We start from the raw sequence: 26,357 nt of genomic DNA, 5'->3' as shown, positions 1-26,357 counted from the left end.
CGGCCTGGGTTCGGCCAGGTACATATCCACTATTGACTTAACAAAAGGTTATTGGCAGATTCCCCTCACGGAATCAGCCAAAGAGAAAACTGCCTTTGTTACGCACCAGGGATTATTCCAGTACCGCGATATGCCATTTGGGTTGCATGGTGCCGCAGCCACCTTCCAACGTCTAATGGATATTGTCCTAAAACCCCATGGCCAGTATGCATCCGCGTACTTGGACGACATCATTATCTTTAGCGATGACTGGGACACGCACTTGTCAAAAGTACAAGCCGTCTTAGACTCCCTAAAAACAGCTGGGTTGACTGCCAATCCCAAGAAATGTACGTTGGGATTGGAAGAGGCTCGCTATCTGGGATATAGCATAGGGAGAGGCGTCGTGAAGCCTCAAGCCAATAAAGTGGACGCTATTCAAAATTGGCCACGACCGGTAACCAAAAAACAGGTTGGAGCTTTTTTAGGGATCGTTGGTTATTATAGGCGGTTCATCAAACATTTTGCGACCATCGCAGCTCCTCTCACAGACCTTACTAAGGGGTCGAAATCTGTCACAATAAAGTGGAACGCAGAAGCAGAGGAGGCCTTTCAGCGATTGAAAACAGTCCTCTGTGACCAACCAGTGTTGGTTGCACCAGACTTTAAGCGAGAGTTTATTGTCCAAACGGACGCCTCTGGGGTGGGCCTCGGCGCGGTTTTGTCTCAAGAAGTAAACGGCGAGGAACACCCAGTGGCCTATCTAAGCAGAAAGCTTACGAGAGCAGAAAAGAACTACAGTGTAGTTGAGCGGGAAGCCCTGGCTGTGAAATGGGCCCTGTGCACCTTGCGCTATTATTTACTAGGTCGCCAGTTTAGACTAGTGACGGACCATTCGCCCCTAACGTGGATGTCCCGGGCAAAAGAAGGCAATGCACGGGTGACACGCTGGTTCTTAGCATTACAAGGGTTTAAATTTTCCGTTGAGCACAGGGCGGGCACAGCGCACAGAAATGCAGATGCGTTGTCTAGAACGCACTGCTTGGTAACTCGTCGTGTCCGACCCCACGGGCTCGAACAGAGGAGGGGGGTGTGTGAGGTGCCAAGGGGAGAGGTACTAGAAAACAGGTATATTTCTCCCCGTTTCATTTCATATGTCTCCCTGTACTGATGATGAAGCCAGTTTATTTCACTGTAATCCAGTCCTGGTTTCCTTAGTGATCAGCATGGAAAGGACTGGTAGTTCCCCCTCCACTTATTCAATCCAGGTTTTGGTTTCCTGACTGGTCCAGCTGATATAATCAGGAGGAGCTGGGATCTCTCAGTCTATCTCATCTGCTGAGCTGGGAGCTGACACAGTAAGATTACATGGACTTCTTTGCTGTTATATAGGTTTATTTTGTAGTTAGCCTGCTATTGTTAGTTAGTGGCCAGACGGCCTTAGATGTTTTATTTCATGTTTGGCATGTGTAACATTGAATAACAAGTGTGCACAATAAATATGCCGTGTCCATATTCATGTGGAATTTGCTAGTCTGCTGAAGTGACTTCATAGCCACACGCTTGTGCCAAAGCAAAGATCCCCAGCTGAGCTATCTATTCCCCACAATATATATATATATATATATATATATATATATACACACACAGTTAGGTCCATATATATTTGCACAGAGAGTTTCAGCTCCTTAACATGTGCCACCCTGGTTTGAAAGGGACCAAAAGTAATTGGACAATTACCTCCAAGGCTATTTCATGGACAGGTGTGGGCAATCCCTTCGTTATGTCATTCTCAATTAAGCAGATAAAAGGCCTGGAGTTGATTTGAGGTGTGTTGCTTGCATTTGGAAGGTTTTGCTGTGAAGGAAACATGCGGTCAAAGGAGCTCTCCATGCAGGTGAAACAAGCCATCCTTAAGCTGCAAAAACAGAAAAACCCATCCGAAAAATTGCTACAACATTAGGAGTGGCAAAATCTACAATTTGCTACATCCTGAGAAAGAGAGAAAGCACTGGTGAACTCATCAATGCAAAAAGACCTGGGCGCCCACGGAAGACAACAGTGGTAGATGATCGCAGAATAGTCTCCATGGTGAAGAGAAACCCCAAAGCATACCACATCATCTGTAAAACACGGCGGAGGCAGTGTGATGGCTTGGGCATGCATGGCTGCCAGCGGCACTGGGTCACTAGTGTATATTGATGATGTGACACAGGACAGAAGCAGCCGAATGAATTCTGAGGTATTCAGAGCCATGCTGTGTGCTCAGATCCAGCCAAACTGATTGGTCGTCGTTTCATACTACAGATGGACAATGACCCAAAACATAAAGCCAAAGCAATCCAGGAGTCTATTAAAGCAAAGAAGTGGAATATTCTTGAATGGCCAAGTCAGTCACCTGATCTCAACCCAATTGAGCATGCATTTCACTTGTTAAAGACTAAACTTCAGACAAAAAGGCCCACAAACAAACAGCAACTGAAAACCACCGCAGTGAAGGCCTGGCAGAGCATCAAAAAGGAGGAAACACAGTGTCTGGTGATGTCCATGAGTTCAAGACTTCAGGCAGTCATTGCCAACAAAGGGTTTTCAACCAAGTACTAGAAATGAACATTTTATTTACAATTATTTAATCTGTCCAATTACTTTTGGTCCCTTTAAAAACAGGGTGGCACATGTTAAGGAGCTGAAACTCCTAAACCCTTCATCCAATTTTAATGTGGATACCCTCAAATGAAAGCTGAAAGTCTGAACTTCAACTGCATCTGAATTGTTTTGTTTAAAATTCATTGTGGCAATGTCTAGAACCAAAATTAGAAAAATGTTGTCTCTGTCCAAATATATATGCACCTAACTATATATATATGTATGTGTGTATATATAATAATAAAGAAAAAACTGGAATAGCGGGGGGGCGTGGCTATGGGGCCGAGGACGCACGCTGAGGGAGCTCCTGCATATCCTTGTCATGATCACGTGTGTCCGGACGCAGATGATGTCGCAAGGCGAACCCATAACACACGTGACCCTGGATACACCGCCTCCAGTGGGGCGAATTTAAATAATAAAAATGTGCAGGTGGATACGCCGCCTCCACCTGGCGAATTTAGGTATTACACGTTATACATACAATAATCAAATAATAAAGGGGGAACCTGGGAAACTTTAACAATGGTGGGCCCTGCAATAGGGAAAAGGGAATTGGAGACCTCCTGAGCTCCCCTGAGCCAGTGTCCCTGCACTCCTAACGTTCCCTATGCCGGTTTTGCACCGGGCGCCGCACGCGTACCTCAACGCCCTAGCTCGCCCTGACCCTAAACCCTCACTAGGGAATAGGTCGGTGCGGAAACTAATCCCACCACTGCACTAATAACACACATGAGGAAAGAGACAATACAGGGGAAACACCACTTAGCTTTGCTCTGTTGCGTGCGCTCCTAGCAACAGAGCCCTCCACCTGAGTGCATCTTCTCCTCCACCTGGATCCATCACCATAACAGAGCCGAGTCCACCACCAGTCGCAGCTGCTCAGCAACAGAGTCCCAAGGATGAGTTCAGCCTCTGACACGAAGTCAAGCATGCTTGAGTCCAGCTCAGCGGCCAAGTCCCACATGGTGAGTGCCACTCTCCATAGTAGCCACTCCACCAGCCCATGCAGACACTTCCCGCTGACACCATCACTGCGACTCCACCACGCCATGCCAGCCCTTCGTCCAGACACCATAGCTGAAACACGTCCCCCCTGGCTAAGCTGCGCAGGACTCCTCACCAGCTCCATCCTTCCTCCAGGCTCTCCAACTCAAAGTGAACACAAACTCACAATATCACAGGCAGTGATTGCACACCTCTAGCACACCTTTATAGGGTGTAACACCTGATACATGATTAAGTGCACAAAACCTAAAGTGCAATATCAAAACCACCACCGGGGACAGTCAAGACACCTTGGAACTTTCCAAAGTAAAAAAAGTTCACCCAGTGATTCAAAACTGTCAGATCACTTCAGATCATGACAATCCTGTTTTCATCCTGAACCGAGACCTTCCCACCGCGACACACCCGGTAGCATTCGGGACCCCTGGATACCTGGACCCCCGCGGGAGAATGCAGAGCGGCTCTGGTGAGCTGGTGGCCGGGGAGGCTGGGACGGGCGGCGGGGCCTGCATGAGGCGGCGGCCATCTTAGACATGCGCTCTGTCAGTGAGAGCTGCGGCATCCAGCCCTCACCGCTGCAGCGTTACCGGGCAGTGGCCCATATCCTAAAGACTCAGGTGATACGAGGTGAGTGCCCTGGAAAAATTGGGCCCCTCGTTCCCCCCTTCATTAATATTAATAGACTCACTCGCCTGCTGGCGCCATTACTCTGGGGACCTCTGCTCCCCCAACTGCTGTTGTCTCTGTGGGTGCTGCATGTCTCTCCCCCCCCCCGGCCACAGAAAGCCTCATTGATACAGCACCAGGCACTGCTCTCATTAATCTATGTGACCCCTCTACATGGGAGCTGCTCCTGGGACATAATTATTTAACACTAGCCCTGCTGTGCTTATAATTGGAGGGGAAAATCACTGGATTAGGCCGGTTTCACATTTGCGTTTCAGGGCGCAGCGACGGCCTGCGCACGGCCGCCGCTAAGCCCCGTCCCTGCCGCGCCTCTGCCGGTAGCTCCGCCTCCGGGCACATGACGCTGCATGCGTCCCCTATCTTTATCACTGAGGACGCAGGCCGTGCGCAGTATGCGTTTGGCGGCGCCTGCGTCCTTTTGACGGTGCGCTGAGCGCAACAGGTTGTGTTTGGAGCTGGTCGGCGCACCGTCAAAAGGACGCAGGCGCCGCCTCAGTGATAAAGATAGGGGACGCATGCAGCGTCATGCGCCCAGAGGCGGAGCTACCGGCGGAGGCGCGGCAAGGGGCGGGGCTTAGCGGCAGCCGTGTGCAGGCCGTCGCTGCGCCCTGAAATGCAAATGTGAAACTGGCCTTATACACCTCTAGTCATCCTGTTGTGCCGCATTGCCACTGATCATGAATCGGTCTAAAGGATCAGCAGCAGCAGAAAAATTAAGAGTTTGTCAGACCCCTGACACCTCTGAAAGTGCACGGTCTCTTAGAAACAACCCTCCACAAGCTCAACGTAAAAAACGTCCCTCTGGGGAGGAGGAGGAGAATGAGCAGGAGAAATTGACCCTCAAACAGGCATCTGAACAGCTGATGCAGACCATCTCCCTAACTAGGACATCCCTGACTGGGAAAATAGAGGACGTTTACAGTAAGGTGGGGCGACTTCGACAAGATATGCAAGCCATGATGGGACGTATTACGGAAGTGGAGACTAGAGTGTCCCAGGTAGAGGACACCATCACGCCCAAGGAGGCCAAATTAACAAAGGTGGCAGGCTCTATGAATGCCTGGAAGCAGAAGGCAGACGATCTGTAGAACAGAATGCGCTGGAATAATATTCGTGTCATTGGTCTTCGGGAACGCTCGGAAGGTCAGCATCCTGAGCAATTTCTGGAGGGCTGGCTCAAAACCTCTTTGGGGGATGAATTCTCTCCAGTATTCGCCGTCGAAAGAGCCCATAGGGTTCCTATGAAACCCCTTCCTCTAGGAGCCCCACCTAGACCTTTCCTGGCACGTCTCCTCAACTGTAAAGACAGAGATACCATTCTGCGCCTCGCACAGCAAAAAAGTCCCATCAAGTTTGACAATGCTGTCATCTCGATCTTCCCAGATTTTTCCATGGAACTCCAGAAACAGCGGGCACAATTCATCGAAATCAAGAAGCGGCTCAGAGAGAGAAACATTATGTACTCAATGATCTATCTGGCCCGGCTCCGGGTTGTCCACGGGGGCTCCTCCGTGTTTTTTACGGATCCAGCGGAGGCGACTGAGTGGCTGCGGTCCCATAAGGGATCCCCTGCAAAGGAATCCTAATGCATTTACTGCTAACCTGAATCCTTTTACTAAAGGTCTAATTGGGGCCTTCTCGGCGGGTATCCAGTTACCAACAATACCGGACGCTGAGTTCAGTGATGGTATCCCCTTGCTTGCTTTTTGATAGGAGCATTGGACTTTGCTCCTATATTGTTAGGTTCATGTTGTGAGTTCATTTTTCCCTTCACTGTTGAGGTCTGATGAACTCCCTCCTCTGGTGAAGGAAGGTGGTGAGGCTGATTACCAAACACCTGGGCAGCTAGATGATGACTGGGTGGCTGGAATTGAGGACTGGATATAAGGCAGCCGATGCCCTTCTGCCTTGCTGGTGATCCTGCTGGATTCTTGGAGACCAGTCTGATTCCTGCGTCTCAAAGCTAAGTTTTTCTCTCTGCTTTGTACACTTCAGTTTTGTTTTTGTTTTTGCCTTGTTTTTTGGGAGTTCTGCCATCCCTGGCCGGGGGTGAGCTGAATTCCATTTTTGTCTCTGATCTGTTGATCTTTTGCTCTGTCTTCAGAATATACCTGAGTGCTGATATAGTCTTTTGAAGCCTAGCGACTTCTGGGCCTGTTTTTCCTATCAGTCGGTTGGCACATTTTGGATAGGGTTTTTGCGGATGGCAGACAGCGGCTTTCCTATCCTGTCCTATTTAGTTAGCTTGGGCCCCATCATTTGCTCAACCTATCTTTCTATCTGTGTTAGTGTTTTCATCTTGCTTCACCGTCATTATATGTTGGGGGCTGCCTATTGCTTTGGGGTCTGCTCTGGGGCAGATTAGTTTTTCCCCTTTCTGTCTTTAGGCTATGTAGTTCTCCGGCTGTGATCGAGGGGTCTAGGGCACCGTAGGAACCCCCCACGGCTACTGCTAGTTGTTGTGGATAGGTTCAGGGGTCTGCAATCCGATAGCTGCCAACCTCTCTGGTTTTTCTGGACTTAGCTAGTATTTTGTTTATTCCTCCTTCGGTGACTCATCATAACAGTTCTTATTCTGTTTTCTCTTTTTCAATAGTTTTAATTGTTATTTAGGTAGAAGTCGCAGCCAGTGGCAGTCCTGCTTTCTATGTAATGTCTCTATACGTTGCTCGAGCAACAATATGCACTATATTCAGATAATTAAAAAATGGGGTCTGACATAATATGCATGACCAGGAATGTGAGGGGTACTAAACACCCCCACCCTTCCGGAAGAAGATTAAGGTATTTTCACGATTAGGCAATATCGCCCTCACATTGTGACCTTGGTGGAGACACATCTGACTAGAGACACAGCTCGAAGTGTGCAGAAACCGTGGGCACAATGGTTTATTCATGCATTTCATACTAGCTATTCAAGAGGGGTTTCGTTACTGATACACAAGTATGTTAGGTGGGAGGCCCAGAGAGATCCTGAGGGGTGTTTTGTTTTTGTGCATGCACTAATTAATTCTAAGCAATATGTTATTTTATGTATCTTTAACCCCCCCAGCTAATATGTCAATTCTCCAGAAGGTGATGAGTTTTGCCCTGAACTATCCAGATGCAGATGTCATCTGCATGGGGGATTTCAATTTGGTCATGAATAACCACCTGAATAAACTGAGATTGGGGGATGGGATACAGGAAGAGGCCCCTCTGCCGACTACATCCCATCTATCAATTCATGGAAGGTAGCGGATGGTTAAATTTATGAAGAACGCGACACCCTGAGACGAGGGAGTATACCTGCCAGTCATCCACTAAGGGCTCCTTATCGCGCACAGATTATATATTTGGATCCAGCAGTCTAGCAATGTGGGTGGACAATATAGAACATGGCAGTAGGGGGATTTCAGATCATAGTCCGGTCATTCTTAAACTTAAATACGGACCGCTAAATAACAGGATGGTATGGAAATTGAACCCTTTCTGGTTAAAGTTGGTGGAATCGCCCGATAGAACGATATATCAGTTGCATTGCTTCATCTCGTCCCACCCTGAACCCCGGAATATTAACTTATTTTGGGATGCCCTTAAGGCATATTTGAGGGGTTGCCTATCCTCTACGATCTCTTACATCAAGTGGGTGACATCGAGGGAGGATGATGAGACGGAGCAATGATTGAAAGATTTGGAGGCCGCATACATATCTGATCAAACTAGTAGTAATAGGGTAGAGTGCTTGGCTGCTCAAAGGTTATATACTCAACACATAGACACTAAGTCCAAGTGTAAATTATTTTTTGCCCGTCGATCCTATTTTGAGTTGGTGAACCAAGCAAGCAAATTTTTGGCCTATTTGGTGCATCAACATAATACTTCCAACACAAAATTACAGATTCGCAGCTTGGATGGAACTTTGGTATCCTCAACTGAAGAAATACTGAGCTGCTTTCATGATGATGATGATGATGATTATAGATTATTGTACAACTATAAAAGTGGCGTTGATGGTCAGGGGTGTCTAGGCTACCTGTCAGGTATAACATTTCCCACACTAAGCCCTTGCCAGCGAGCCTTTATGGACGCCGAGTTCACTTTGGAGGAGATAGAGAATGCCATAACGGATATGGCCTCTGGGAAGGCCCCTGGACCAGAAGGGTTTCCCATCTAATTATACAGGAAATATTGGGATATATTAGCGCCACTTTGATGGTGTTTGGGGGGGGGGATCCATGCCGGAGTCCTTCTACGAGGCTAATATAATAGTGCTTAAAAAGGAGGGGAAGGACCCTTTAGACTGTGGATCTTATCGCCCTATATCACTGGTGAATGTGGACTATAAGATCTTTATGAAAATTTTGGCCACCAGGTTGAACTCAATTATACTGTAATTTATACACCCTGACCAGACCGGTTTTATGCCTGGGAAGAGCACTTCCATTAATATTAGACGAGTCCAGTCGGTGGTCCAATATAGCTTTTTGGTACCAGACAAAAAAATGGGCATTGGCATCGCTGGATGCGGCCAAGGCATTTGACTCCCTTGAGTGACCTTTCCTCTGTGCAGGTTTACAGAAATATGGATTTGGTGACAGGTTTCTAAAATGGGTCAATATATTATATATGAAACCCAAAGCCCGTGTCATTGTAAATAGTTCCATATCTGAGTCCTTTTCACTACATAGGGGAACCCGTCAGGGTTGTCCCCTTTCCCCGGCCCTTTTTGCTCTTGCGATTGAGGCATTGGCAATTCGCATAAGATCTTCCCCTAATATTGAGGGTATAGAAATAGCGGGTCTGGTAGATACCATAGGCTTATATGCTGACGATATGGTAATATTTATGGATAGAGCGGAGGAAACACTGACACAGGTAAATGCCACTATAAACAAATTCAGCAAATATTCTGGCTTGTATATAAATTGGGAGAAATCTGCCCTGATGCCCCTCTCTCATACCTCGATGCCACGGCTTGAAACTCTTTCCTCTTTGCCTATTGTACCCAGTTTTAAATACCCAGGTGTCCACATATCTCAAAGCAGCATGCTGGATTTGCGGCTCAACATACACCCACTGCTAGAAATGGTTAAAATAAAATTTACAATTTGGGGTAATCTCCAGTTATCTGTAGCCGGGCGCAAGCTCAGTTATTCTCTTCAGCATAGTGCTGTAATGGTACCCAGGTCGTTCTTTGCAAATTTGAACTCCCAAATTACGTCCTTTATATGGGGGAAAACTAGGCCCAAACTCAGGCTGTCCACCTTGCAAAGACCTAAAAAGGGGGGTGGGGCAGCGTTACCAGACTCTTTTCTATATTATCTGACTGGACAGGCCAGAGCTATAAGCAAGTGGATGCCCGATAATCATCTCTCTAACTCTGAAAACCTCCTGCTCCATGCCGCAGGAGCTAACTGCCCACAGGGCTTTCTGGAACTGGGAAAAATTGTTGTCCCCCATTTTTGCCCCTGCTTCGTCTGGCGTGATCAGTGTGGAGACAGATTAAGAGGGTGATTTGATTTAGAGACATTATAGCTGAAATGCCCTTGTGGAATAATGGTTATCTTCCAGTACTACTTCAACACCCGTCCGCTGAATTTTGGACTCAACATAATGTCTCCTCGATAGGTGATTTGCATGATCATGGAACCCTGTTGTCTTTTGAACAGTTGCAGGTTAAATATGATATCCCGAGATCCCAATTCTTCCGTTATTTGCAATTCAGGTCCGCCTTTCAGTCCCACATGAGATTTGTGGGTGTAAACAATGCTATTACGTCTCTACCCTTGATGGGAATCCTTAATTTGCAGGGTCCCCAGGGTCTCATCTCCTCTTTGTGTACATACATGCTGTCAGTAGGGACGGAATCCGTCATAAACTCGGTTAAAGGGAAATGGGAAAGGCTTATCCCTGATATACAGGGAGAGGAGTGGGAAGAAATTCTGGAGTCTCCGATTGGGGTGTCTGTCTATTAATAACGGAAAGATGTATATCTTTGTACCGTGTTAGCCAGTAGATAGAAAAATATTCAGGATTGAGAGTCCTCAGTAGTTGATACCTTTTAATGGCTAACTGAAAAGATGGTAACACATTGCAAGCTTTCGAGACTACTCAGGTCTCTTCATCAGGCTAGACTAATACAAAATCTGAAGTCACATATTTATGCACAATACAGCCTAGAAAAAATGCAATAGATAAGACAAGTGACGTGAAGCAGAACTATCAATATGGGAGAGGGAGAAACATAAATATAAACATTGGACCAGTTCATAGATAAGGAGTCCAGATGTTTTATGGTCCTCTGATTGGGGTCTAGTTCTGTGTTCTGATGCCCCCACCAGGTTTTAAAAGAAATTCCTTAATTGATGTAAAAATACATAAATCCATGCGACACATTCATTCCAGCACTGAGAGTGTCAAAGGTCGTCATAAATTTGTACTCCCAAACTCGTCTCTCTCTCTGAGAATTGAAGTTACCTTTCAATACCAGTAATTTCATATCCACGTTGCTGTGATCAGGGATACAGAAATGTTTTGCCACAGGTAGATCCATTCTTTTTTCTCTTATTGTGTGACGATGAGCATTCATCCTTGTTCTAAGCTTTTGCCCTGTCTCCCCCACATACAGACCCCCAGTTGGACATTTAGTACAAATAATTAAGTACACCACATTAGATGTAATGCAGGTGAAAGTACCTGGGATCTTGTAGTCCTGATGTGAGTTGGGGATCTTTATCTTGTCCGTGGTCATTATAAATGGACAGGTTTTACATTTTTTCTGGTTGCAAGGAAAGGTTCCTGCAGCTGTTGGAGAGGACAGGGAGCTTCTGACAATGATGCTTCTTAAATTTGGGGGCTGCCTAAAACACAGCAGTGGGGGGTCTGGAAAAATGGATTTTAATCGGGCATCTTTTTGTAGTAAAGGTTGTAATTTCCGTGCAGCTCCCCTTAGCACCTCCAGATTTGGGTTGTAGGTGACTACTAGAGGCACTCGGTTATTTTCTTCTTTAGCTTTGTAATGTAGCAGGTGATTCCTTGACAATCTGGTGGCTCTTGTAATTTGGTTTTCAATTGTTCTTGGATGGTAACCCTGTGTCATGATTCCAGTGCAGGTTTTTGAGCTGCACACCGGGGGTTAATGTCTGGAGCTCTGTGCAGGTTTTGACCTGCACACTTGGGGTTAATGATTGTGGCCTCTTTCTGGTTCTGGGAGAGCTTCATAAACCTCTGGGTAGCTTCAATCCCTGCCAGTTATACTTTTGCCTTTGGCCTAGTGTGCTGACCCCCGTGTGCCTGTATATTGCTATAGCTTGTTTATATGGTTCTGATCCGATTCTGTTTTCCATTGTGAGTTTGCCTGTTGATTTTGTACTGCGTTATTATCTGTGTATGACTCATTGCCTGTGACCTGACTACTCTCTGCTCGCCCCTCTTGTACCTTGCAGCTATCTGTGTATGACTCATTGCCTGTGACCTGACTACTCTCTGCTCGCCCCTCTGGTACCTTGCAGCTATCTCTGTGTGTGACTCATGGGCTACGTCCTGACTATTCTCCCTGTCTATGCCCCTTGGTAACTTTGTCTCGCAGTTAGGCTAGTTTCACACTAGCGTTTTGGAGCGCAGCGACGGCCTGCGCATGGCCGCCGCTAAGCCCCGCCCCCTGCCGCGCCCCACCGGTAGCTCCGCCCACCGGCGCATGACGCTGCATGCGCCCTGTGTCCCCTATCTTTATCACAGGGGGCGCAGGCCGTGCACAGTATGCGTTTGGCGGCGCATGCGTCCTTTTGACGGTGCGCCGACTTGCGCCAAACGCAACCTGCTGCATTTTGGTTGCGTCGGCGCACCGTCAAAAAGGCGCATGCGCCGCCAAACGCATACTGCACACGGCCTGCGCCCCCTGTGATAGGGGACGCAGGGCGCATGCAGCGTCATGCGCCGGTGGGCGGAGCTACCGGCGGGGTCGCGGCAGGGGGCGGGGCTTAGCAGCGGCCGTGCACAGGCCGTCGCTGCGCTCCAAAACGCTAGTGTGAAACTAGCCTTACTCTGCTAGGAATTGTCTTGCAGCTCCTAGCTCTGTGGAGTTTAGGCCACGCCTCTAGCAGTCACGTGCTTCAGGTCCTGCGGCTCTGAAGTACGCATCTACTCGGTTGCTGCCCGCTCCACAGGTATCTTTGAGCACGCTTTCGCTTACTCAGGGCACGCGCACTGGCTCAGTGAGCAAGTTCAGTGCGGTGTCTCTGACATTATAACTGGCCTACAATTTTTTTTTCTCTCCTCACTTCTGCAGCATGGACCCAATGTGTGCTTTATCTGAGCAGGTGAGAAGCTTGACTCAGTCACTGCAGAAGCTTAGTTTGGAACACCAAGTTCTGGCCCAGTCCCAACGGCGGGTTGAGGACTCAGTTCAGGGGGTACTTTCCTCTGGCTTCCAGCAGGTGGGGAATAGAGATGTCATTTTAGTCCCACCTGAATCCCCGGTTAAATTACCAGATATGTTTTCTGGTAACAAGGATGATTTCAGGGCATTTAAGGAGGGGCTGTAAGCTATTTTTTTCTCTGAGACCCCGCTCCTCTGGGGATGAGAAACAGGGTGGGGGTGGTGATGTCCCTGCTTAGGGGGTCCCCACAAACCTGGGCATTCTCGCTTTCCTCTTCTGCCCCTGAGAGAATGTCTGTGGATGCATTTTTTGAAGCCTTAGGGCTTATTTATGATGAGCCTGATAGAGTGCGGTTGGCTGAGGACAAAGTAATGAGTGTCTGTCAGGGGGAGCACTCGGCCGAATGGTTCTGTACTGAATTCAGACGTTGGGCAGCGGAGATTTCCTGGAGTGACGCCGCCCTGCGGGGGCTGTTCCACAGAGGCCTGTGTGAACGTCTGAAGGATGCTTTGGCACTTCATCCTCCGCCTGACTCCCTGGAGGATGCCATGGTCCAAGCGGTTCGCATGGATCGCAGGCTGCGGGCTAGAGGCATTATGCAACGGGAAACGCCCTTATTCTTCAGTGGAGATGAGACCCAGACTCTTCCTATGGCTATGGAAGTGAACGCTGTCACCTGTGAGGGAAAGGAAAGAAGACGCCGCCGGGAAAAGCAGTTTTGCTTCTATTGTGGGAAATCTGGACATTGGAAGAAGGACTACCCCTCCTGTCCGTCATCCTCCAAGATGGCAGGAAACGACTAGGTCTGGGTAGTAATCGAGGAGGCTACCCAGACCTTCAGGTACAATTTTCCTCATGTGCAAAAATGGTGCTGCAGGTGGAACTGGAACTTGGTTATGGTCCTGTTCAGACTACTGCTTTTATTGACTGCGGTTCGGCTGTGAACCTGATTGATACCAAGGTTATGACTCTTTATAAGATAGGAACAGTCAGGCTTCACGATCCTGTTAAACTTGTGGCAATTGACTCATCTCCTCTTACCCAAGACGGTATCTGTTGCAGGTCTGAACTTTTTTCTCTAAAAGTGGTTTCCACTCATGTGGAGAAACTAAGTTGTCTGGTGGTAGATAACTTGCCTGCAGGACTGGTACTGGGGATGCCTTGGCTTCAATGCCATAATCCTACCATTGATTGGGTTACAGGGGAAATCACTCAATGGGGATGCAATAGTAAATGTGGTAACCGGGGACATCTTGTTAACGCTGTTAAATCAGTGTCTGTGTCGTCTGTCGATCTGGAAGGTATTCCGGAGTACCTGAAAGATTTCGAAGACATTTTTTCCGAAAGTGAGGCTGAGGCGCTGCCACCACATAGACCCTATGATTGTGCCATTGATTTAGTACCCGGAGCCAAGTTACCCAAGGCTCGATTGTTCAATTTGTCTGGGCCTGAGCGCCAAGCCATGAAGGAGTACATAGCTGAGAGTCTCCGCAAAGGGCATATCAGGCCTTCTGTGGCAGCAGGGTTCTTCTTTGTGAAGAAAAAAGATGGTGGTTTGCGGCCGTGCCTCGACTTTCGGGAACTGAACAAGATAACGGTTAGGAACTCTTACCCGCTTCCCCTCATCCCAGACTTATGTAACCAGTTAGCTGGGGCCCAATGGTTCTCCAAGTTGGATCTGCGGGGGGCCTACAATCTGATAAGGGTTTGGGAAGGGGACGAGTGGAAAACGGCATTCCTCACATCAGAAGGACTCTTCGAGAACCTGGTAATGCCATTTGGGTTAACTAATGCACCCTCTATTTTCCAAAATTTCATCAATGTTGTGTTTTCTGATCTGATAGGCCGTTTTGTTATTATTTATTTGGATGATATTTTGGTGTATTCCCCGGACAGTCAATCTCACTTGCAACATCTAAAGACAGTTCTCCAGAGACTCAGGGAGAACCAATTGTTCGCCAAATTGGAAAAATGTTCATTTTTTGTACAGGAGCTGTCTTTTTTGGGGTTGATTGTGTCCTGTGAGGGGTTTCGTATGGATCCTAAGAAGGTGCTGGTGATCGCTGACTGGGTTCAGCCTCGAGATCTCAAGGGGCTCCAGCGCTTCTTAGGATTTGCGAACTATTACCGGAGATTCATTAAAGGTTTCTCACAAGTGGTTAAACCACTCACGGATCTTACCCAGAAGGGAGCTGATGTAAAAAATTGGTCTGTACTCGCTAAGGAATCCTTCTCAGCTATTAAGAAATGTTTTATGTCTGCCCCGGTGTTGGTGCAACCTGACCCGTCCAAACCATTCATTGTGGAGGTGGATGCTTCTGAAGTGGGGGTGGGGGCTGTGCTGTCCCAGGGTCCGGCCACCCTTACCAATCTCAAACCCTGTGCCTTCTTCTCCAAGAAGTTCTCTTCAGCTGAGAAAAACTGTGATGTAGGCAATAGAGAACTTCTTGCGGTCAAGCTGGCATTTGAGGAATGGAGGCACTTTTTGGAAGGGGCGGCTCACCCTATCACGGTTGTCACATATCATAAAAATTTGGCATACCTTGAATCTGCTAAGAGGCTTACTCCTAGACAGGCCCGTTGGTCACTTTTTTTTTCACGATTTCAGTTCTCAATTACTTTTCGACCGGGATCCAAAAATGTTAAAGCGGATGCCCTGTCCAGAAGTTTTGATCCAGTGTCTCCCCCTGAGCCGCCGTCCTCCATTCTTCCCCCAGGGGTGGTAGTGGCGGGGGTCTCAACTGAGTTGGAACAAGAAATCCTAAGGGCTCAGGCCCTAGCTCCGGCAACCAGGCCAAGCGATAAACTGTTTGTTCCAGATTCATTGCGGTCTAGACTTCTGCAGGAGTTTCATGATTCTAGGCTGAGTGCTCATCCAGGTATCACGGCCACTAGAGAGGCAGTAACCAGGGGTTTTTGGTGGCCTTCATTAAGGTCCGATGTCAAGGAATTTGTTTCTGCTTGTGGCATGTGTGCCCGTTCCAAAAGCTCGCATAACCAACCGGCTGGGGAACTCATACCTCTACCGGTTCCTGATAGGCCATGGACTCATCTTTCCATGGATTTTATTACCGGTCTTCCACCTTCCAGGGGCAATACCGTGATCTGGGTGGTGGTGGACAGGTTTTCTAAACAGGCCCATTTCATTCCCTTGGCAGCATTACCTTCAGCAGAAACATTGTCAAGGTTGTTTGTGCAGCATGTGGTCCGATTGCATGGGGTACCCCTGAATGTTGTGTCTGACAGAGGTGTGCAGTTTGTGGCCAAATTTTGGAGGGCGTTCTGTATGAAATTGGGCATCTCACTCTCCTTCTCGTCGGCATATCACCCGGAGAGCAATGGTTAGACCGAACGCACCAATCAATCCCTGGAACAAATTCTCAGGTGTCTGACCTCCTCCAGACAGGAGGATTGGTGTGATGCGTTACCGTTGGCTGAATTCGCTTTTAACAACCGGGTGAGTCAGTCCACCAACATGTCCCCATTCCTGATTAACTACGGCTTTAATCCGCATTTTGGGGAGTTTTCTCGGGTGGATTCCGGTTGTCCAGGAGCAGAGGGGTCCGTTCAGCGGTTAAAAAACCTCTGGGCTGAAGTCCGGCGTAATATCTCTCGGGCCCAGGGGAGATACAAATATTTTGCGGACAAAAAGAGAGCCTCAGGAGACATGTTTCAGGTGGGAGAGAAGGTTTGGCTCTCCACGCGTAACATCAACTTAAAGGTACCATCAGTTAAGTTGGGACCAAAGTTCATTGGTCCGTACGAGATTATGGAGATAGTCAACCCTGTGGCATATAGGTTGCGTCTCCCCGCCTCCTTAAAAATATCTAATGTGTTCCATAAGTCTCTGTTGAAACCAGCAGGATCTGTCAAAGAGAACTCTGAGACTGTTGTTCCTCCAGTGCTGGTGTAGGGTCAATTGGAGTATGAGGTCGGACATATTGTGGACTCTCGGCGGGTGCGCCGCTCTTTGCAGTACCTGGTCCACTGGAAGGGATATGGACCAGAAGAGCGCTCATGGGTCCCTGCTCGTTCGGTACATGCAGATCGCCTGGTTCAGGCGTTCCATGCCAAGTACCCGGGGAAGCCTGGGGGTCCAGAGGCCCCCCTTTGAGAGGGGGTACTGTCATGATTCCAGTGCAGGTTTTTGAGCTGCACACCGGGGGTTAATGTTGAAGCTCTGTGCAGGTTTTGACCTGCACACTTGGGGTTAATGATTGTGGCCTCTTTCTGGTTCTGGGAGAGCTTCATAAACCTCTGGGTAGCTCCAATCCCTGCCAGTTATACTTTTGCCTTTGGCCTAGTGTGCTGACCCCCGTGTGCCTGTATATTGCTGTAGCTTGTTTATATGGTTCTGACCCGATTCTGTTTCCTGTTGTGAGTTTGCCTGTTGATTTTGTACTGCGTTATTATCTGTGTATGACTCATTGCCTGTGACCTGACTACTCTCTGCTCGCCCCTCTTGTACCTTGCAGCTATCTGTGTATGACTCATTGCCTGTGACCTGACTACTCTCTGCTCGCCCCTCTGGTACCTTGCAGCTATCTCTGTGTGTGACTCATGGGCTACGTCCTGACTATTCTCCCTGTCTATGCCCCTTGGTAACTTTGTCTCGCAGTTACTCTGCTAGGAATTGTCTTGCAGCTCCTAGCTCTGTGGAGTTTAGGCCACACCCCCAGCAGTCACGTGCTTCAGGTCCTGCGGCTCTGAAGTGCGCATCTACTCGGTTGCTGCCCGCTCCACAGGTATCTTTGAGCACGCTTTCGCTCACTCAGGGCACGCGCACTGGCTCAGTGAGCAAGTTCAGTGCGGTGTCTCTGACACCCTGATTCAAAAAGGTCTTTTTGAGGCGACCAAGGTGTTTGTCTCTATCCATGGGGTTGGAACATATACGATTGTATCTGATGGCTTGGCTATAGATAATAGAGTTCTTTATGTGTTTTGGATGGAAACTGTCCCATTTAAGGCATGTTGGACGGTCAATTGACTTCTGATACAGGGATGTCTCTATTTCATTGTTTTTTAGCTTAAATAGCTTAGATGGGTAGAGGGTATTCTTAAACCACTCGTGAAGGATACATCCAGCTACATTCAGGACACAACTGACCTATTGAATAAACTAGCAGCAATAGGTCCTCTACCAGAAGGAACCATCCTGGCCACCATGGATGTGGAATCTTTGTACTCTAATATCCCACACCAAGATGGTTTAAATGCCTGCAAATTCTTCATGGAAAACACAGGGACTGATGCTGATGCTGTGGTGAAACTTATAAAATTCATCCTCACCCACAATTACCTTGAATTTGACAACAGGATCTATCTACAGGAGACTGGCACAGCTATGGGAAGTAAAATGGCTCCACAGTATGCAAATCTTTTCATGGCCAAGCTTGAAAGCGACTTTTTGTCCTCATGCCCCATCAGGCCCCTGGCCTACTACCGCTTCATTGACGATATTTTAATCATCTGGACGGAGTCTGAGCAACAGCTAAAGACGTTCCACGAACAGTTTAATCAATTTCATCCCACCATCAATTTAACACTCAACTACTCCAGTACTGAGATTAATTTTTTGGACACCATAATTAAGCTAAAAAACAATGAAATAGAGACATCCCTGTATCAGAAGCAAATCGACCGTCCAACATAACCTTAAATGGGACAGTTTCCATCCAAAACACATAAAGAACTCTATTATTTATAGCCAAGCCATCAGATACAATCGTATATGTTCCAACCCCATGGATAGAGACAAACACCTTGGTCGCCTCAAAAAGACCTTTTTGAATCAGGGTTACCATCCAAGAACAATTGAAAACCAAATTACAAGAGCCACCAGATTGTCAAGGAATCACCTGCTACATTACAAAGCTAAAGAAGAAAATAACCGAGTGCCTCTAGTAGTCACCTACAACCCAAATCTGGAGGTGCTAAGGGGAGCTGCACGGAAATTACAACCTTTACTACAAAAAGATGCCCGATTAAAATCCATTTTTCCAGACCCCCCACTGCTGTGTTTTAGGCAGCCCCCAAATTTAAGAAGCATCATTGTCAGAAGCTCCCTGTCCTCTCCAACAGCTGCAGGAACCCTTCCTTGCAACCAGAAAAAATGTAAAACCTGTCCATTTATAATGACCACGGACAAGATAAAGATCCCCAACTCACATCAGGACTACAAGATCCCAGGTACTTTCACCTGCATTACATCTAATGTGGTGTACTTAATTATTTGTACTAAATGTCCAACTGGGGGTCTGTATGTGGGGGAGACAGGGCAAAAGCTTAGAACAAGGATGAATGCTCATCGTCACACAATAAGAGAAAAAAGAATGGATCTACCTGTGGCAAAACATTTCTGTATCCCTGATCACAGCAACGTGGATATGAAATTACTGGTATTGAAAGGTAACTTCAATTCTCAGAGAGAGAGACGAGTTTGGGAGTACAAATTTATGACGACCTTTGACACTCTCAGTGCTGGAATGAATGTGTCGCATGGATTTATGTCTTTTTACATCAATTAAGGAATTTCCTTTTAAAACCTGGTGGGGGCATCAGAACACAGAACTAGACCCCAATCAGAGGACCATAAAACATCTGGACTCCTTATCTATGAACTGGTCCAATGTTTATATTTATGTTTCTCCCTCTCCCATATTGATAGTTCTGCTTCACATCACTTGTCTTATCTATTGCATTTTTTCTAGGCTGTATTGTGCATAAATATGTGACTTCAGATTTTGTATTAGTCTAGCCTGATGAAGAGACCTGAGTAGTCTCGAAAGCTTGCAATGTGTTACCATCTTTTCAGTTAGCCATTAAAAGGTATCAACTACTGAGGACTCTCAATCCTGAATATTTTTCTGTCTATTAATAACATATTCATACAATTCTATATCATAAACCAATCATGTCTGACGCCGACACGACTCTTTAAGATGGGCCGATTCCAATCATCGGAATGTTTAAGATGTCATTCATTAGATGCAAACTTTATCCACATGATCTTGCAATGTCCTATTATCACATAATATTGGAAAGAAGTGACGTCATTATTAACTTCCCTGGTACAAGCTCCTGTTCCCCTTGAGCCATTGGTTTGTTTGTTTGGGGTGTGGGATGAGGAGACATGGAGTCACTATACTGGGATCTTTTTACGGGAGACGCTATTTATGGCACGAAAGGTACTGGCACTGCGATGGATGGGGGGCTCAAGTCCCTCTCTTAGGATCTGGATCGATTTGGTGAATTCGATTATCCCATATAAACGTACACTGTATCGAAACGGGGGATGCCCGGGTAAATTTGGAAAGATCTGGGAGAGGTGGAATTCCTCTCATTTTACTCTGTAGAGTGGAGACGTCACATGGTGAATAGTTGATTGTGTGAAATCAGGCTGCGAAATAGTAGTTTTTTTTGTAGTTATAGTTGTAGTTTAGGAAGTTAAATAGGTTTTATGACTTGTGCAATAATATGAAGGCTTGTACAATTTAATTGACATTGTTTTATTCCGTATGTAAACCGGAATGTACATTTTGCTTTGCATCTAATACTATGTAGCAATATATATATTCTATACAGTACTTACCATATGCAAGTATGTAAATATTATATATTCTGTTTGTGGTTAATAAACGAATTTAAACAAAAAATTGAACAGCACTACAGCAATACCTTATCGAAGTGCACGTTTCCCCAACCAGTGTTCAATTGTGGCATAGCAGGATAAGTAGCTAAAAACAGGGAAACAGCACATGAAGTAAAAAAAAGTGAACTTTAATGCCCACTGGCGTGGCAGTGCTTCGGATGTGAAATCTTTTTTCAAGCTTACTTGTGTATAAGCCGACCCCCCCCCCCTAATTTTGCCACAAAAAACTGGGAAAACTTATTGACTCGAGTATAAGCAGAGGGTGGGAAATACCGCAGCTACTGGTAAATTTCAAAAATAAAAATGGATATTAATAAAAGTAAACTGGTGGCCCCATCAGATGCTCCATATTAATATATGCCCCATATCATGCTGCTGTGATTTTTAAAAAAAATAAATAAATAAATGACATACTCGCCTCTCGTCGCTGCCCGCTGCTCCTTAGAGTTGCTGGCTCTCTGCAGTGACTGCTCAGGCAGAGGGCATGCACTAAATACGTCATTGCGCCCTCTGACCTCAGCATCACAGCCAGAGGACCCGGGAAACTGAGAGGTGAATATGGCATGGCTGGCTCACCCTCCCCCCAGTCCTACTCACCCTCCTGGCGCCTGCATATCCAGTTCTGCTACACATCTAAGTCCCGGCTGTCTGCATCTCCCTTCCTGTCTTCTTGTGCGGTCACATGGTACCACTCATTAAAGTCATGAATATGCGGCTCCACCCCTATGGGAAGAAGACAGGAAGGGAGATGCAGACAGCCGGGACTGAGATGTAGCAGAGGAGGAGGATGAGTATCATGTCTCCTGCTCCCCCTCCCTCGCCGGCTTTCAGGTGTATGACTCGTGTATAAGCCGAGAGGGTCTTTTTCAGCCAAAAGAACTCGGCTTATACATGAGTATGTATATATATATATATGTGTGTGTGTATGTATATATATATATATATTATATACACACAGTACAGTATATACAGCTCTGGCAAAAATTAAGAGACGAGTTTCAAATGTTCAGTTTGTCTGATTTTTCGCTTTATAGGTATATTTTTGCGTAAAATGTAAATTGTTCATTTAGTCTACAAACTTCTGACAACATGTCTCCGAATTTCCAAGCAATGAATTTTGTAGCTTTTTTTACGAAAAGGATAAATGGTCAAGATTAAGAAAAACAAAATCCAGTGCTTTCAGACCTCAAATAATGCAAAGAAACAAGTTCATAATCAATTAGATCAACAATACTCATGTTTTATCGCAGGAAGAGTTCAGAAATCAATATTTTGTGGAATAACCATGATTTTTAAAAACAGCTTTCATGCGTCTTGGCTGCTTTCCACCAGTCTCTCACACTGCTTCTGATGTAAAAATGTAAGCAGTTCTTCTTTGTTTGAGGCCTTGTGACTATCCATCATCCTCTTGATTACATTCCAGAAGTTATATATACATACTGTGTGTGTGTGTATATATGTATATATATATACACTCACTGGCCACTTTATTAGGTACACCTGTCCAACTGTGTGTTAAGACTTAATTTCTAATCAGCCAATCACATGGCGGCAACTCAGTGCATTTAGGCATGTAGACATGGTCAAGACAATCTCCTGCAGTTCAAACCGAGCATCAGTATGGGGAAGAAAGGTGATTTGAGTGCCTTTGAACGTGGCCTGATTGTTGGTGCCAGAAGGGCTGGTCTGAGAATTTCAGAAACTGCTGATCTACTGGGATTTTCACGCACAACCATCTCTAGGGTTTACAGAGAATGGTCCGAAAAAGAAAAAAAATCCAGTGAGCGGCAGTTCTGTGGCTGGAAATGCCATGTTGATGCCAGAGGTCAGAGGAGAATGGGCAGACTGGTTCGAGCTGATAGAAAGGCAACAGTGACTCAAATTGCCACCCGTTACAACCAAGGTAGGCAGAAGAGCATCTCTGAACGCACAGTGCGTCGAACTTTGAGGCAGATGGGCTACAGCAGCAGAAGACCACACTGGGTACCAATCCTCTCAGCTAGGAACAGGAAACTGAGGCTACAATTTGCACAAGCTCATCGAAATTGGACAGTAGAAGATTGGAAAAACGTTGCCTGGTCTGATGAGTCTCGATTTCTGCTGCGACATTCGGATGGTAGGGTCAGAATTTGACGTAAACAACATGAAAGCATGGATCCATCCTGCCTTGTATCAACGGTTCAGGCTGGTGGTGGTGGTGTCATGGTGTGGGGAATTTTTTCTGGGCACTCTTTGGGCCCCTTGGTACCAATTGAGCATCGTTGCAACGCCACAGCCTACCTGAGTATTGTTGCTGACCATGTCCATCCCTTTATGACCACAATGTACCCAACATCTGATGGCTACTTTCAGCAGGATAATGCGCCATGTCATAAAGCTCGAATCATCTCAGATTGGTTTCTTGAACATGACAATGAGTTTACTGTACTCAAATGGCCTCCTCAGTCACCAGATCTCAATCCAATAGAGCATCTTTGGGATGTGGTGGAACGGGAGATTCGCATCAGGGATGTGCAGCCGACAAATCTGCGCCAACTGTGTGATGCCATCATGTCAATATGGTCCAAAATCTCTGAGGAATGCTTCCAGCACCTTGTTGAATCTCTGCCACGAAGAATTGAGGCAGTTCTGAAGGCAAAAGGGGGTCCAACCCCTTACTAGCATGGTGTACCTAATAAAGTGGCCAGTGAGTGTATATATATATATATATATATATATATATATATTTATAAATTCACACTGCAATCGGATGCTAGGTGTGAAAAAAAAAAAAAAAAAATCGGATTGTACTCGCATGTCACTTCCATTACACTTGTGCGACTCTCGTCATGGAGACTCGGACCAATTTTTTTTTCATACATTTAGTGTGACTCCGGCCTTAAACTAAGAACCGCATGTTCAGTTTTATAAGAGGCATTAGATTTATGTATGATTTTTGGATATGCGCTCCATGTCTTTTTCTACAGTCATAGCATATTTCACTATGACCTTCGGCTGCAGAACCTGTTCTGTTACTGAACTCTAGGTATTTTCTCACTTCTTTCTATTAATTTCATCTCCAGGTAGCTTTAAGGAGGCAGCAGGCACAAGAAGAGGAATTGGGAATAAGCCTTCCAATACTTATACCAAGTGCAGCAGAATTGCTTGTGAAACATGAGGATGTCAGTAATAATTCCTGCCCACCGCTGGAAAATAATTGCCCACAGGTAACAAGTGGATCTGCTGCACAAACATCGACCAGCTCTTCAGGTAAGCACATGTCAAGGAGGAACCTTGGCTAGGTTCACACGCATGCAGTGCTTTTGGCCTCATTCACTTTTCCGTGTTTAGACATGTGAAAAATTGTATCTCTGTTAATCAGTGTTTTGGATCAGTGTGTCAACTATATGTCAGCTGTGTGTCCGTTTTTATCATCCGTGTGTCTGTTTTTATCAGCACTGTGTCAGTGTCTTTCATGGGTGAATAAAGAAATAAATAAATTTCAGTTTCTCCTATACTTTGCAATGTTAAACACGGACAGCACATGGAAGGCACATGGATGCTATCCGTGAGTTGTACGTGTTTTTCACGGACTCAGACTTGTATTTGCTCTTTTCATCTGTGCTGCAGGAGAAAAACGGACATGTCTTCATGAGTTGTATACTGACACATGGTCCATGAAAACCATGGACATGTGAATAGCACCATAGATTTTAATGGTTGTGTTCTGTCCATGAATAAAACAGATACAACACGAACATGTGAATGAGGCCTTACGCCAAGAATTGTCATGGTCTCATTCTTTTCCAGACGTGAATAAAAGCACATTCTACCACGCAGTTATTTACATCTGAAAAAAATTAATCCTGCCATGTAAGAGGCCAGATGGAGTTCAGATTGACTATTGGCCTTGTAATAGTGATTGGCTCTTTCGGTGCTCTCTCAGGGTTTACAATGTAATCCTGTTTTTCTGGGATTTTGATGGAAACCCTAACGCATGAACAGCATCCGATCCCGGTGAAAAAAAAATCCAAAGTTTCTTTATTCTGCCATCAGTACATCAGTACAACATTTCAACCATAGCGTGGTCTTTTTCAAAATGCTGTTCATTCTTTATGTTCATACTTAAGCTTTTGGTCCCGTTGGGTCCCGGGAAGTTAGAGCGTGCATGCTATTGTGAAATCAGTGTGCTGTCGGCTGCATCTACATGTTTGGAAACCCCAACACAGTCCATAGAGTAGGACAAAAATCAGAAAGGCCTCTCTAGGATGCTAACTGGTCAGCTGCTCAAAAAAGGCGAGAGCAGAGCCCAATGTAGCGACAACATGCTGGTGATCAAGTACAAGGACAAGAGAGATGTCCTTTTCTTGACCACCATACATGGTGATGGCAGAACCACCAGAACTTCGCAAGGTACCTTTACACAGGCCCACAAACCACACTGTGTACTGGGGTACAACAATAACATGGGGGTAGTTGGTCTCTCTGATCAAGTCCTCCAGCCATACAGTGCCATGAGAAAAGCCAAAGTGTGGTACAAGAAGTTGGCCGTGCACATGGTACAGATGGTAATGTACAGTGCTTTTGTGCTATCACGATATGTAGAACAGACCAGTATGTCGTACCTTCAGTTCCAGGAAGTAGCAATTAAGGCCCTGATATTTGGCAGTCACAAAGGAGAGGGCCACAGTACTTCCGGAACTGAAGGTGCTCGTATCGTACTAGGCCAACATTTTGTCCCTCAAACCACAAAGAAAGGAAGGTCGCAAAAAAGGTGCCGAGTCTGTTACAAAAGGGGACTATAGAAAGACAAAATTTGGCAATGCGATACCTGCCCCGACAAACTTGGCCTGTGTATAAAAGAATTCTTCAGACTGTACCACACATCCATGGACTACTAAACTTACTAAATTAATTTCTGACTTGCACAACTACCGTATGCCAACCTGACGAACACTACACAACTCACTTATGACAACCTGACGTACACTAGACAACTCAAGTATACTAACCTGATGCACTAAACAATTTATGCATTAGCTAGCACTTTATAAAATTCACATACCAGGAAAACACTAGATCAGTTCCAATACAGGGTCACCTGTGGGGGATTTCTACTGTTTAGGCACATCAGGAGTTCTGCAAACGCAACATGACGCCCCCATACCATTTCATCAAAGTCTGCATTCCAAAACATCACTCCTTACCATCCGAGCCCTGTCGTGCTCCCAAACAGTTTTCTCCCACATATGGGGGTATCAACGTACTCAGGAGAAATTGCACAACAAATTTTGAGGTCTATTTTCTGCTGTTACTCTTGTGAAAAAAAAACAAAAAACGTGTGGTTAAAGTAACATTTCTGTGGCAAAAAATGTCACAACCAAATGTTATACTTTTTTTGTGAAGCACCTGTGAGTTCCAAAATGGCATATTGGTGTGCTCTGGACAAATTGCACAACAAATTTTATGGTCCATTTTCTCCTGTCACCCTTGTGAAAATGAAAAATTTGGAGCTGAAACTACATTTTTGAGGGAAAATGTATTGTTTAATTTTCACGGCTTAACGTTCTAAAATTCTGTGAAGCATCTGGGTGACTACGTCTGACGACGTATTCAGTATGACAGCCTAATGTTATTAAATTCTGTGTTGTAATTGTGGGTTTGAAACGTCCACTATACCACTGGATACAGGAAAGATGTATATCTTTGTACCGTGTTAGCTTAAAAGATGTTTGGGGCTAAAAGATCGTTTTTATGGAAAAAAAGTGATTTTTTATTTTCATGGCTCTACGTTATAAACTTCTGTGAAGCACCTGGGGGGTTCAAAGTGCTCACCACACATCTAGATAATTTCCTTGAGGGGTCTAGTTTCCAAAACGACTGGTTTACACTTCTTAGGCGCATTAAGGCCTCTCCAAATGTGACATGTCGTCTACTAATGATTCCAGCAAATTTTACATTCAAAAAGTCAAATGGTGTTCCTTTCCTTCCTAGCTCTGCCATGCATCTAAACAGTGATTTTTTTTCCCACATATGGAGTATCAGCA

General features: G+C 45.9%; 1 protein-coding gene across 1 annotated transcript in view; it reads left to right on the top strand.

Moving 5' to 3' along the window:
• Window positions 1-26,357, top strand: part of LOC141092253 (doublesex- and mab-3-related transcription factor 1-like) — a 108,941-nt gene that overhangs the window by 35,628 nt on the left and 46,956 nt on the right. Inside the window, exon 2 of the mRNA XM_073578249.1 lies at window positions 23,394-23,580. Within this exon, the coding sequence (XP_073434350.1) occupies window positions 23,394-23,580 (187 nt within the window). The remainder of the gene's footprint in view (window positions 1-23,393; window positions 23,581-26,357) is intronic.

The sequence above is a fragment of the Dendrobates tinctorius genome, unplaced genomic scaffold, assembly GCF_039654945.1.
Source record: "Dendrobates tinctorius isolate UK_male_01 unplaced genomic scaffold, ASM3965494v1 ptg000059l, whole genome shotgun sequence".
In the NCBI taxonomy this organism is placed as follows: Eukaryota; Metazoa; Chordata; class Amphibia; order Anura; family Dendrobatidae; genus Dendrobates; species Dendrobates tinctorius.
Note: the sequence above shows the minus strand (reverse complement) of the source record. Positions and strands in the feature narration are given on the sequence as shown.